The sequence below is a fragment of the Diprion similis genome, chromosome 6, assembly GCF_021155765.1.
Source record: "Diprion similis isolate iyDipSimi1 chromosome 6, iyDipSimi1.1, whole genome shotgun sequence".
In the NCBI taxonomy this organism is placed as follows: Eukaryota; Metazoa; Arthropoda; class Insecta; order Hymenoptera; family Diprionidae; genus Diprion; species Diprion similis.
The window spans coordinates 16,742,396-16,755,491 of NC_060110.1; the positions used below are offsets into that span (position 1 = coordinate 16,742,396).

Consider the following 13,096-nt stretch of genomic DNA (forward strand, 5'->3'; position numbering starts at 1 on the left):
AATACTGCGGTAGCATTTTGCTGCCCGTGAAAATCCGCCCTAACACCAATAAACGCCAATCACCTTGATTCTCGTTGCGTGGACGTCACAGCGATTGATGGTTGAAATTGTGATCATGGGTTGTAACCTGGGCTTAGGGTAATTTGGCGCGAATCGACACGGTGAGTGTTCAGATGATGAGAGAAATTCTTGTGGAATTTTTACCGCAGAAATGGGAATATAACTTAAACATCCGAAAATTCTTTTGAAACTGTTTATAAAAATAGTTTTCCTTTATTTTGTTTCAACAATTGACAAACGCGATGAACACGTCTTCCAGCGTAACACGAAAAAAGGTTAATTAATTACATGAGTATACTGACATTTGTAATGTAATTTGTTACCATGCACAGAAAAATTTATGATATTTATTGATATTTTTTCTTACACTCAATAATTTCAGAATACTACAAAAACGCCCGATAAACGTCAAAAAACGCTTTCATCTTTTTTCGTCAGAACAAAGTCAAAGAGTTCTAGCTCTCCCGATGAGCCGGCAGGTAATGAGTCCCTGAATGTTTATAGTGAAACCAAATCGTCCACTGATATAGAACTCTGCAAGAAACGTAAACACAGCCCGGATAGGAGCAATGTCAACGACACTGATCCAAATTCAAAAAAAAAATATACTCATATCAGTGATATCAACGTGAAATATGAGAACACTAGGCAAGTGACAACACATCTTATAAACAATAAAGCTAAAGGGGTCTCGGGTGAACATTACAGCAATAAAGTATTGGGAGTGCAAATTCGTAGGACCAAAACACCTACAGAAAGTATGAACTGCAAAAAGAATCCAGTTCCATTAATGGAAGAAGATGATAATTCTTCATTAAAGGAAAATTTAATCGAAATGATCAGCAGTACGCAGCCAGAGTTTGGGGAGCAAACTTTAATGAGAGATTCATCTAAAAAAAAAGTCAAGACTTCCTGTTCCAATGTTTTAAAACCGAAATATTCACCTAAGGCAACTTCTTCAGTAATGAAACCTAGTGAACGTAGTCCGAAAATCATCACAGAACCAAATGAAAAATTTTCTCCTTTGAAAACAGAGTCTCACAATGTTAATTATTCAATCAAGCGAGAGGGTGGTATTCGTCAAGATCTATTGAACAGTGAGTTTGGAGCAAATGAACACGTTTTCACAAGTAGTCAAAGAAGGATTAAATGTGATTTTCAGAAAGCCTCCAGCAATCAGTTTACTGAAAACCAAACTGACGAAGAAGGTAGAAAATATTCTAGCAGTTTGGAATTTAAAAACACTGAAACGACACTGGAAATAATTAAAACAGAAAAGAAAGAAAAAAACGGCATGCAGCTAAATCTCACAAAACCTACAGAAGAGACTTTCAGCATTGATGATGATTTTCTGTTCGATGCATTGGATGAATCATTTAAATCTGACTGTAATTCGGAGAAAATGTTCAATACTGATACCGTAACTGATGATTTCAGTGATATTTTTAGTGAAGATTGGAATGGAGATGCAGAGGTTAAAGTAGATCTCAATACTCTACAACGTTGTCAAGTATCTAATACCACCAGAGACCAGTTTCAGAATCTAATCGTCAATGTTATACATGTTGAATCTCAAATTCCAGTAGCTGTAACATTAAGAGGTTTTTGGTACGTACGTTGCTTGGATTGTCACATCGTACATAATAATTCATAATATGATTAAAAAACAAATTATTCAATTTCATAGACATGGATATATTGGTACTAAAACAAAAATTGCAGAGTAAAAATCATACAGCATTTTACTAGTCTTATAACAAAAATCAGCAACACTATATTTTACATTCTCCATTGCTTCTCACGTTCTCATAACTAATTACAAGCTTGACACAGTTACAGTTTCTTTTTCCAGGAAAGATACGAGACTTCAACCAGGTGACATTGTCAACATTCAGGCGAATAAACAATTAAATGATTGGGTTGTTGACAATAGTAGTGGTTTTGTCGTCGAACAACCAGATTTCTTAGTATCTGGAACTTCGGTTGTAGGAGCTTTATTTTGTGCCAGACGTGGCATTCTGAGTGATCGATTTAAAGGAATTGAGTCTGTCACAGATTGCAAACAAGGTTCCTCTGCCATGGCGATCGGAAGTCTAGTCCATGAATTGCTTCAAAAGGTATGATTTGTTTGATTGTTTTTGATTGACTACTTTTCTTTTACATTGGAGAAAAAGTCTTCGTTTTTATAATCTGAATGTTTGCCATTCTGCTTGAATCATAGACATTAAAATCATTGTCAGTTTTAGCCACAGTTGATACTTGTCAATCCTAAACACAATTAGTAGGTGTTAATAAAGATGTATAAACGTAAAAGGTCAACAAAAGGTAATGTCTTACTTAAAACTGAAATGAATATTGTATATATGTACCAGGTATTAAAAGAAAAAATCTACACCAAACCAGGTATCACTAAATTATTAAAAGATGTAATCAAATCACATAATACTGCAAGTATGTTATATTCTGCTGGAATGTCTATGGAAACTTGTGAAAAAGAAATGTTGCCATTTGTACCAAAAATATTCCATTTCCTAGAACGATATGTCAAAGGTAATCTAGATTTCTTCATTATTGTCATGACTGACATTTTTCTGATGTTTAACAAAATTGATAAACCTCCGGAGTGAAATCTCTATCTCATGAAATTCAATAAATCTAAAATGAAGTTTTGCTCATTCAACTAGTTGAAAAATCCAAACATGCTGATGATAATTTCAATGGAAAAATCAATGTCATTCGTGATATTGAAGAGAACTTGTGGGTGCCGCAACTAGGTGTTAAAGGTAAAGTTGATGTCACCGTTGAAGTTAATGTGGACTTGAAACCAAGAATTATGCCACTCGAATTGAAAACTGGTCGGGCCAGTTTCTCACTAGAACACAGAGGCCAGGTAATTCTTTACACAATGATGATGGCAGTCACAGGACAGCACGTCGAAGCTGGTCTCCTCTTATATCTTAGGTAAGAAAGAAACCTACTTTAGATACATGATTTACACTGAGAAATCTGATTGTATACCATAATATGGGATTACAGAATGATACAAATCAGTCTTATACATTTGCAAGGCATGTTATTAAATGCCCAACTATATATTCTTTGTCATTTTGATTAAATTCATGACGGCATTTGAAACAGGGAAAACATCATGCGTGAAATCAAAGTCGGTCATGCTGAGCAAAGAGATTTAATTCTATTGAGGAATAATCTGGCATATTATCTGACACGTACCCCAGAATTACTGAAACCAGTTGACTCTGGAGTCAGAGAAGAATCTAACGTGGATTCCATGGAATTACCAGAGCCTATCAACCATCGAGCTTGTCAGAATTGCCCCTACAGTGCCTTGTGCTGTGCATACCTTAAAAACGATAAAAGTTTTCAACCTACTGATCGACATCCACTTACTCCAATTATGCGGGAATTGGATAATTACTTAAAGCCTGAACACATCAAATATGTGAAGAAATGGGTGAGAATGCTTCAGATCGACGAAGCTGATCAAATCCTAAACCAGTCTTTGCGAAATTTATGGACTGTTCCACCAAATAAAAGGTATTAAACATACCAAAAAAAAAAAATTTAATTGAAGTTTGTTCTTAATATTATACTTGTCTACACTATGTCTTCTTTTTTCAGGGAAGAAAACGGAAAATGCATATCCAATCTGAAAATAATTGGCAAAGTATTTATAGAATGCAATCGTTTTCGCCATACCTTTACCCGTATCAACTCTGGTGATTTCAAAGTCACTAACGATTTGACAAAGTTTGGATTTAATACAATGGAATATGTCATTATTAGTACTGATACTAAAATTAATGTTTGTGCTGGTACTGTGATTGAGTTATCTAAAGATACCATAACAGTACTACTTGAGCGGTTCGTATGTTTTAAGTAAAGCTCTAATCCCATAAACAGATTGCATTAGATATATACTAATTTAAAAAATATAACATTTGCAGAAATCTCGTGGAAAAAAAACCGAAAGATGTGTTCCATATTGATCCTTATGTTTCACAAAGTATGTTGATAGCAAATCTTTCAAATATTGGCTATTTATTGGACGACAATACAGTCACTGAGAGAATACGGAAGATTGTTATAGAAAGGTTGCCAACTCATTTTTTTTCTCTTTCCACTACTTTCATTTTGAACAGAGCAAAAACCGTACAAACTAACAATGTTTTAATCTTTGTTTCCTTTGATTTTTACGTGATTGTCTCAGGGCACCCGCAACGTTTTTGAAGAAAGTAGACCGCTCATTAGTAGTAGTAGCTGCACAAACTTTAAAACCTTTAAATAAAATGCAACAAAGGGCAGTTCTGAAGGTTATCGCAGCAAATGAGTACTTGCTGATAAAAGGCATGCCAGGCACAGGAAAAACTCGAACACTGGTTGCTATAATTGAGTTACTAGTAAAAATGGGAAAATCTGTCCTACTTACTGCTCATACTCACTCTGCAGTAGACAATGTTTTGTTGAAATTAATTGAGACAAGTGTTGATTTTCTACGATTGGGATCAACAAGCAGAATTAATCCTAAATTGTTGTCCAAAAGCGAAGCAGTGCTAACACAGAAATGTTGTACACCAGAAAGCTTGGAGGCGGCATACAGCAGTAAAGTATGTGCATCAGAATTGAAATTGTTCAACTTTGTTTCATATCGAGAAGAGATAAATTTGAAACTCTGCGAGTATAAACATAGCCAACATATGTATTAGAATATTCACCAAGATCAAAATAACTTGAAACTTTGTTAAGACAAGTCAAGCACATTTATAGTGTGCTCTCCTATGTTCTTGAAAAAATTCCTAAATGTTTTTGTGCACTGCAAACCTGAGGTACCTATATCCCATTAAATTAGAACTACACTTACTTAAACTAGTGTAAACTTATTTTTTGCAACAGACAGTGGTATGCGTTACATGCCTTGGAGCTAACCATCCTCTTTTGGGAAGGCGAATTTTTGACGTCTGTCTGGTAGATGAAAGTACACAAGTACTGCAATCATCGCTCCTGCGGCCCCTTTACAGCTCATCAAAATTCGTTCTCGTTGGAGATCCTGATCAGTTGCCGCCAGTAGTAAAAAGTCATGAAGCTAGGTATACATTTTCGAATGAATACTCTTGAGAGATTAATTTAGAGAGAGAGAGATTTTCAATTAGAAGTATAAAGGCTAAGAAGAGATGGCTTACCATGTCTGTCTTCAAGTAAATACATTGTAATATTTCCTAGGAAACTCGGAATGGATCAATCTCTCTTCGAACGATTGGATAATGAAAACAATACTGTCACGCTCACGTCGCAGTACAGGATGAACCAAAGAATTATGTTTGTAGCCAACCAAGTTACATACAAAGGCCAACTGACTATCGGTGCAGATGACGTTGGCAGTGCAACTTTACATATTCCTGACAGATCAGTATGTATGAGGTTTCTTCTTAATACATCTTCTACAAGAAAATCAATCCACTTACAGATGCTTATTGGCTTAATAGTATGTTGAGTAGTAAATCAAAGAAAAGAACATATTTTGTAACAGAAGTATGCTGTACAAAGGATTGCAATTTGATTCGAGGAATTATTGCTATGCAAATAAAAACAAACTATCTAACTTGTATTTACAGCATGTATGAATGACTTTTGTGTTTTTATTGGAAATCAGGTACTAAATTCATCAAGGAACTGGGTAAAAACTGCTCTGTCAACTGATCTCGATGACTCTGTTGTTGTACTTCATACTGGTGATAAATGTAACATTTTGAAAGATGACATAAGCTCCGAAAATGGTGACTATCGAGAACGAAAATGCTCAAATTTATGCGAAGCTGCAGTTATTCTACATCTTATAACTATCCTTATGCAGGTGAAACTTTCATTATGATAATTTATAAGCCAATATAAGAAATAATGTGAAGTAGTTTTACTCTTTTGGATCTAAAACAAAATTCATAAGATTCGTGAGTTCCTCCTCAATGCCTGATATCACGTTATAGGGGTCTCTATTGATCATACATCTAACGATCTTTTTACTGTTATCTACACAGGCAGGTGTTGTTGCTGGGCAAATTGGTGTGATAGCACCATACAGAGAACAAGTAAACCTTCTCAGAGATATTATTAAACAAGATGTGGAAGTAAACACTGTTGATCAATATCAAGGGCGCGATAAAGAAATCATTTTGTATTCTGGAACTAGGTCCAACTACGTCCGGTCTGTTGATTCAGAAAAAGTTGGTACCATATGCAGTAGTCTGAGGTGAAATCTGGTGAACATATTTTTGTATTACAAAAAAATCTCTATTTTCAGGAGTTCAACATCTTAGATGATTATAGAAGACTCAGCGTTGCTATCACAAGAGCCAAGCACAAATTAATTATAGTTGGCGATATAATAACACTGAAGCAGTTTGTCCCATTCAAGAAATTATTTGATCAAATTAGGAGCAAAGATTTGATGACATTACAAAACGGCTGTGCCGATTTTCAGTGGGAAGAACTTCTGTCGATTGTAAAGCGCTAGCTCTCACATTTACTTGTTAAATTATTACTTTATCGTAGCTTATTTTTTAATATGTTTTATGGTGATATGGGCCTGCTTTACTTTTGTATTTATTTTTGGAAGTAAGAAGTATTCTGACGTTTGTATCTATTGCTGTGTATGTAAAGTGTATTCCTATTTATTCGTTTTATACTGTGTATATACATTTATCCATTTGTAAACTGAATATTTCAGAAATCATCATAATGATTTTGAACCACGTTTCCTAATTTATAAAATTATACGATTTATAGTTTCTCCTTCAATGTATGTTTTATTTACCCGACTAGATCACGTAACTTAACTTGACACTAAATTGAGTTTCCTAACATAACGCTAGATATTTTAATCATATTCAATAACTAATTGATTCACTGCGCACAAAATGAAAACGTTGAAACCAAGTGACTTTCGCTATATGGGTAGATAAACTAAAATGATTACTACCGAAGCCACGCACGAACTGAAAATTACATATGCTACACCTGTGTCACAGGGACGTAAAACGATTCCTGTATAGTAATAATCCTGTGTGAGGAAGGTCTTTACCATAAAACCTAATAGCCAGGTTTTATACATAAGTAATTGACAAACGTTAGGTTTTATTTAAAAGTTTATTTTTACATTTCTTAGATCTAAAAAAAAACGTAATATCTTCAATGATTTTTGCAACTCCCATTTGGTGTAAACTGTTAAGTGTAAACAATACAAGAGTGACATTATGTAAACCTATATAATATTAAGAAAAAATCAAAAGAGAACTCAGAATGTAAATGTGATCTTTTACAGTAAAATAAATAAATATTTTTTTACTCAATGCTCAAAACACAATGATTTTATCATTTATACGTATATCGATCTATTTTTAAAGTTCGATAATTGGACGTTTTTAGGAAACAAAACCAATTTTTTTCTTTCCTTGTGTTCTTGAAAAAGCAAAAGAACGTTACCCTCGTTATAGCTGACTAGCGTAGCAGTAATTAAATTAAGCCTGGCTCATAGATCGTTGGATGTATGATCCTGCCTCGCACAGTGAACATGCACATAGATACAGCACTATAATTTTTTAATTTCTTTTTCCCTTATTTTTGTACATCATCTTAAGGGCTATTCTGTTAGCCACTGAAATTATTATGCAAACAACTACGGTAAATGCAACTGCATAAATTAGTTTTCTTCGTACAGATAGATTAAAAAATAAGGATAAGTCTAATTGAATTTCCTACATAAATTGAACTAAAGACTTTGTCTGCGACAAATCTGAAAGACATTGACCTATTCATCCTTAACGTGAATCTTAAAAGCTTTCTATTCTCCATAATGGACACTTATTTCACATATCAAATCGAGACACAGAACTAGTTACAAGCACCAAAGGACTGAAGCTGCATAAACTGACCTCTATGAATTAGTTTCACTATCCAGTAAAATGATTTAACTCTGCCGTAAATGCAGCGAAGCGGCACCGTAAGCTTATCAAGTGTTATATTGAATTCTTGAAAATGTATCAGTGTTATTGATAAGAAAAAATAATGTGAAAGACTCACAAAAAGGCGTTGCATCCAATTTTGGGCCATGAATAAAATTTTTCTGCAACTAATCAGCCCAAAAAATGAGATTGAAGTCAATCACTCAGAAACATGTGAGCCTGCAAAATTGGAGAGAATACAGAAGCATGTATGACAATTAAAGTAAAATGATTCTTGGGAACTATTACTGCTTGAAATGATTCACGAGGCTTTTGTGTGGTGAAACTCATTCTCTGTCAAGTTATAAATCGTCGTATATAAATTTACTTTCAATCTTAGCTCTCAATTATTTAAACAATCACATCATCTGGATCTGAAACATTTCATAGATTCATTCATTTGTCATCATACTATTTATTTTACATAGTAGCAAATAGAAATCGAGACAATAAATGAAAATATAGCATTGGATGAAGATTGAAATCGATTTCCAATCTTTGATAATTAAGCAACAAGTGCTCTCTTCAACCTCTCAGCAAATGGCATTTGAGCATAACCCTATTGCAACCTCAAGCCAATCAACTGCAACTTTAAATTGGGAAGCAAAGGGCCAATATGATTACTTCTTTAGATATAGAATCATTTCCCTGACTGATAACCAATCAAGGAGCTCGGAAAGCACATTCTTGACAAATTTGGCACAAAGTTACTCATAATACACAGATCTTGAAGTCTTATATAATACACACTGTTCCCGACCACAAGCTCGTGAGTAGAAAATAGAAGTGGTAACGAATTACAAATTATCTGTGATATAATGTCAGTGTACATTTCCAAAAGGCTTCTTCTTGAAAGTGGTCTTACCATTGTATTGTCGCGATCATTTGATCCCTATTATTAATTAGTAACAATGACGGAAAATTGGGTATTGACATCAATGGCTACCAAAACTGCCCACGATGACTTCTATTGAATGATATACAATATTTATTATTATAATTTATAATATTATTAAAAGTTCTCCATCTTATGAATAATTATTATGATTTGCATTTCTTTTTTTTCCAATTTTTCATTTTTTTTTACTCTGATTTTCTTTTAAATCAATTAACCAATACTGTACGATGGGATTTCAGCCCTGAAGCTAGCAGCGTCCTGGTTATCTATCAAAGAGTCAAGTCAGGGTACCAATTAGGTCATGAGGCGGGCGGGCAAACAGGCATCTCGGTGAGTTAGGCTAATCGATGTTATTCTGCTGAAGCCGATTCTCGCCTCTTCTCTGCATGTTTTTTTGTAAACTCCTCTGCATTTTTCAAAAACTTTCTTCTATCTTTCAAAAATTCTTCTGCTAAATCTGCTCTCAGTGGATGCTCAGGTTCGGGATCATTTACCAATGCGATCAACGCTTGAATCACTAGAGATGAAAGGTATAACAAAAAAGTTTTGTAAAAGTTATGTCTGTTACTGATTTTCTTCAGCTATTTATTGTATCAGATATTTCAAAGTGATTGCTAAGATCATTAAGATATATGTTGATAAAAATGAAAAAATAAACTTGTTGTGTGTCAACTATCAAAGATTAGCCAGAATGACTTTCTTAATTAAAGTTGAATGTATGAATAATGTAAAAAATTGATTTTTGTAAGAATGCTTATAATTCAATTTGTGGGACATGATCATTGATTGGAAATTTTGAGATAACTATTACTGTTGAATATTGCAACCGCTTTACCTTGATCTGTTTTTGTAGCGGGTTTCCAATTTTCAGCACTGATGATTGCCAAACACACCTGACCCTTTTCATCAATGTTGGGATGGTATATTTTTGTTTTGAAGTTTATTCTTGGTGGTTTAAATGGATATTCTGCCGGAAAATTTATTTCGATACGGAAGGCACCTTTGTTGTATGGAGGATCATCCTGAAATTTTATTGGTTACATCGAGAATAGTTATAATAAACAGTGCTCAGAGACCATAAAATACTGATAAATTTTTCATTGAATCAAAGCATTTTTTTCCAATTTTGTTCTCACATTAGTTCCCTGAAAACAACGTTAAATTCAAGATTCTTATATAATTGCAACAAGTTCACCGACGTAGTTAAAATTGCAAATTACTGGAAAAAATTCATATCAACGGATATGCAATTTCAGTAATTCATCGGAAACGAATATTTGAATTTTGGCAAATGTCTGTAAAAAGTACAATATTTTTCACCATCTTTTAAAACGATATTATTAGCAGTTTGACGTAAACTCGTTTATTCTGAGTGAAATATGTTTCAGCTCGTAAAAAAAAATTACATTTCATTTTTTTTGGTTACTTTAGCTGTGTAAGAAATCACAACTGAATCAGAATACAAGAAAAATTTTCTACTGGCAATTAACTTGTACCTACTACTGCATGAAAAAATTTTAGCTCTTCAAGTTCTCAAACGTCAGGGAACTGAATTGATGTGCACAATGTTTTTAATCAAATCTTGTTAAAACGACCCGATTACTGGATTGGTCCTTTAATTCAACCTCAATCCTAAACAAAAACAAATTGGTATATGTTTTGAATCGAATATGAGGCGTAACCAACACAAAGATCATTGGTTAATAAATATCAATAATCATCGAGAAATTTGCCGTGCATGCTGAGAAAGTACAATTCAATGAGTCCTACTAATAAATTGATACTTTGGTGTAAAAATGATGGCACAATTACAACGTCCATTTGATCCTATAATATTGGACCATGCGTGTGCTTGTTCAAATACTTTGCTGATGAATCATGCAAGTATGTGAGGTGAGTCTGGAAAGTTCATAGAACATGCACATGCTTACACATGTGTGTATATACATTATATGTACGAATATATATATGTATATACAGAGGCACACAGAGCGGATTTGGAGCAGGTAAGTTAGGTTATGTTTGAAATGAATCATGAATATAACTTACCGGTAAGATAAGACCTTGCCAAGTGAGAATATTAGCTTCGTCGACTTGGATGTTGGTAAAATTTTTCATGGCTGACGCCCTCAAGTCACTTAGTTCCTGTAAAAAAAAGAACAGTCAAAACGTGACAATGGTGGTAGAGCAAAAAAACGAAACACCCAAGTAATAATCCTAATAAGAACGATCCATAAAGCAGGAAAACTCAACTAACAATAATAATTTGAAAAACTTCGAACGATTGTCCGAGTGCATAATTAATCAATTCATTACGTTTTCTCGTCGATAAAAAAATTGTGAATGATAGATTGGTCACCCAAATATTTTGACATTTGTCAGCGGGAAATAAAAAATAACTCTAACACAAGGTTACGTTCACATCCTATGTGTCCTTACAGGTTATAATTATTAATTCTAATCGTATACAAGTACTATGGATTAAAATTGTTGGAAAATGTCAAATTACCTTCTGCAGCCTCCGTGTGGCTGCCATTTTGAATATAACAAATTTCACTAAACTGGGCGGAAGTCGTCCGTTCAAGAAACGCTGGTTCAGAGCCTCTTCAGAACGCAAGACTCCCGCTGTGGTTGGCAACGAATGGCCCAGAATCCTCTGCAATGCGCGCTGAGAATTTATTTCAAGGTCATCATGGAACGGGTGATCCACGGACTTAGGGTGATCCTTCTACAGCACTTATACCTATAAGACATCACTTTTCACTTTAATTCTCAATACCAAATAGAAAAACAGGCTTCGCTGTTCGCATCATTTGTAAATTTTACTTTCATTTTCGTTCTATGCCAACCAGAGAATGCTTCATATCACATATTAACTATTATTCTATTATTATTTAATTCAACATTCGTCGATTGACTGAAGATTGCACTAGAATTTCCGTACAGAAATGTTACTGAGTTTGAATATAGTAATATTTTACCTTGTCTTGCTGGTAGCCATTGAAACCTTCATAGCTAAGTTCAAATAGTATAATTTGCAAGATCTAGGCCACAGCGCACGGTTCCCACGGACAATTTAGGCTCGATTCCTCCAACGTTAATCGAAGTTCAAACTAAGTTCGGCTTATCAGCGAAGTTTAAACTATGTCGGAGGAAACGTATGCTACAGGAGCTGCAGGATCACTGCGTTGGATTTTACTATGAAGTTTCTTCGCTACAAAATCAAGCTTATTAAAAGGCTCATGAATGGAATCAATATATAACTGCTATAAAATATAAAGTAAATTTATTATTCGTTAATACTAACATTATAATCTACATAGGGACATTCTTATAACAGCTGCATTACCGTTGCAGTACTTACGCCAATACTGTGTTTTATAAGACTGTATGCACATGCATAGTAGACCTATATGTGATAATAAAATATTATTTATATAATTAAATCGTTCACAATATTAGAGTAATTATTCAATTATGCTGATTCCTAACTGATTTTACAAGCCAGTATGAAACTTCAACTTGTTTATTGATAGTCATATTTGCACAATATAGAATAAACGTTACAAAATGAGTCCAGTCGAAATATTCCTGAAATCAACATTCTGACGTGGAGTGCTGAATTTTTGGGGCACGCTATGTTTGACGATCACAAAACACTTTTAGCAGATACGTTGAAAACTGAAGATAATATTGTAAATATATATACAACCATGTAAACAATTTACCTGAAAAATGGCAGGTATAAAACGGTTGCAAGCGAAAAGAAAATTTCCTATGCATTCCGCTGTTGCCTACCGATTTAAAGTTATTATCAAGACTTGCTTTGGGAAATTCAAACTTCTATATCATATGTTGCAGGCTCGTTTACCTCGATTATATTATTCCAATTTTTCCTTAATTATTGGTTTCACATAATTCTTGACTGCTCAACATTAATTTTCATCAGTGATTCCATACTGTGAAATCGAACATTAATGAAACGATTTTTTTGTAATTATTTATATGTTCCTCTATTGATATTATTGAGATTTATAATATTTCAGAAATCTATTCTTCTGTTTCATCCGTCTAGTACAATAAAAATGTGAAATTTGTTTACTTTTCAAGGTTTTAGATGGCAAAA

At 33.9% G+C, this 13,096-nt stretch overlaps 2 protein-coding genes across 2 annotated transcripts; one reads left to right on the forward strand and one right to left on the reverse strand.

The window, feature by feature from the left end:
- The first annotated feature begins 90 nt into the window (after positions 1-90).
- On the forward strand, positions 91-7,302 carry LOC124407165 (DNA replication ATP-dependent helicase/nuclease DNA2). Its single transcript, XM_046883022.1, has 14 exons — positions 91-335; positions 443-1,668; positions 1,913-2,177; positions 2,433-2,610; positions 2,745-3,021; positions 3,199-3,615; positions 3,700-3,942; positions 4,026-4,172; positions 4,289-4,685; positions 4,972-5,165; positions 5,299-5,485; positions 5,729-5,929; positions 6,111-6,296; positions 6,374-7,302. The coding sequence occupies exons 1-14, from the start codon at positions 303-305 to the stop codon at positions 6,584-6,586; spliced, it is 4,164 nt and encodes a 1,387-aa protein (XP_046738978.1). The 5' UTR covers positions 91-302; the 3' UTR covers positions 6,587-7,302.
- Positions 7,303-9,138: 1,836 nt separating this feature from the next.
- Positions 9,139-11,637, reverse strand: LOC124407172 (ubiquitin-conjugating enzyme E2 L3). Its single transcript, XM_046883032.1, has 4 exons — positions 11,480-11,637; positions 11,020-11,115; positions 9,806-9,992; positions 9,139-9,487 (listed from the first exon to the last, which is right to left on the reverse strand). The coding sequence occupies exons 1-4, from the start codon at positions 11,504-11,506 to the stop codon at positions 9,321-9,323; spliced, it is 477 nt and encodes a 158-aa protein (XP_046738988.1). The 5' UTR covers positions 11,507-11,637; the 3' UTR covers positions 9,139-9,320.
- Between the last annotated feature and the right edge of the window lie 1,459 nt (positions 11,638-13,096).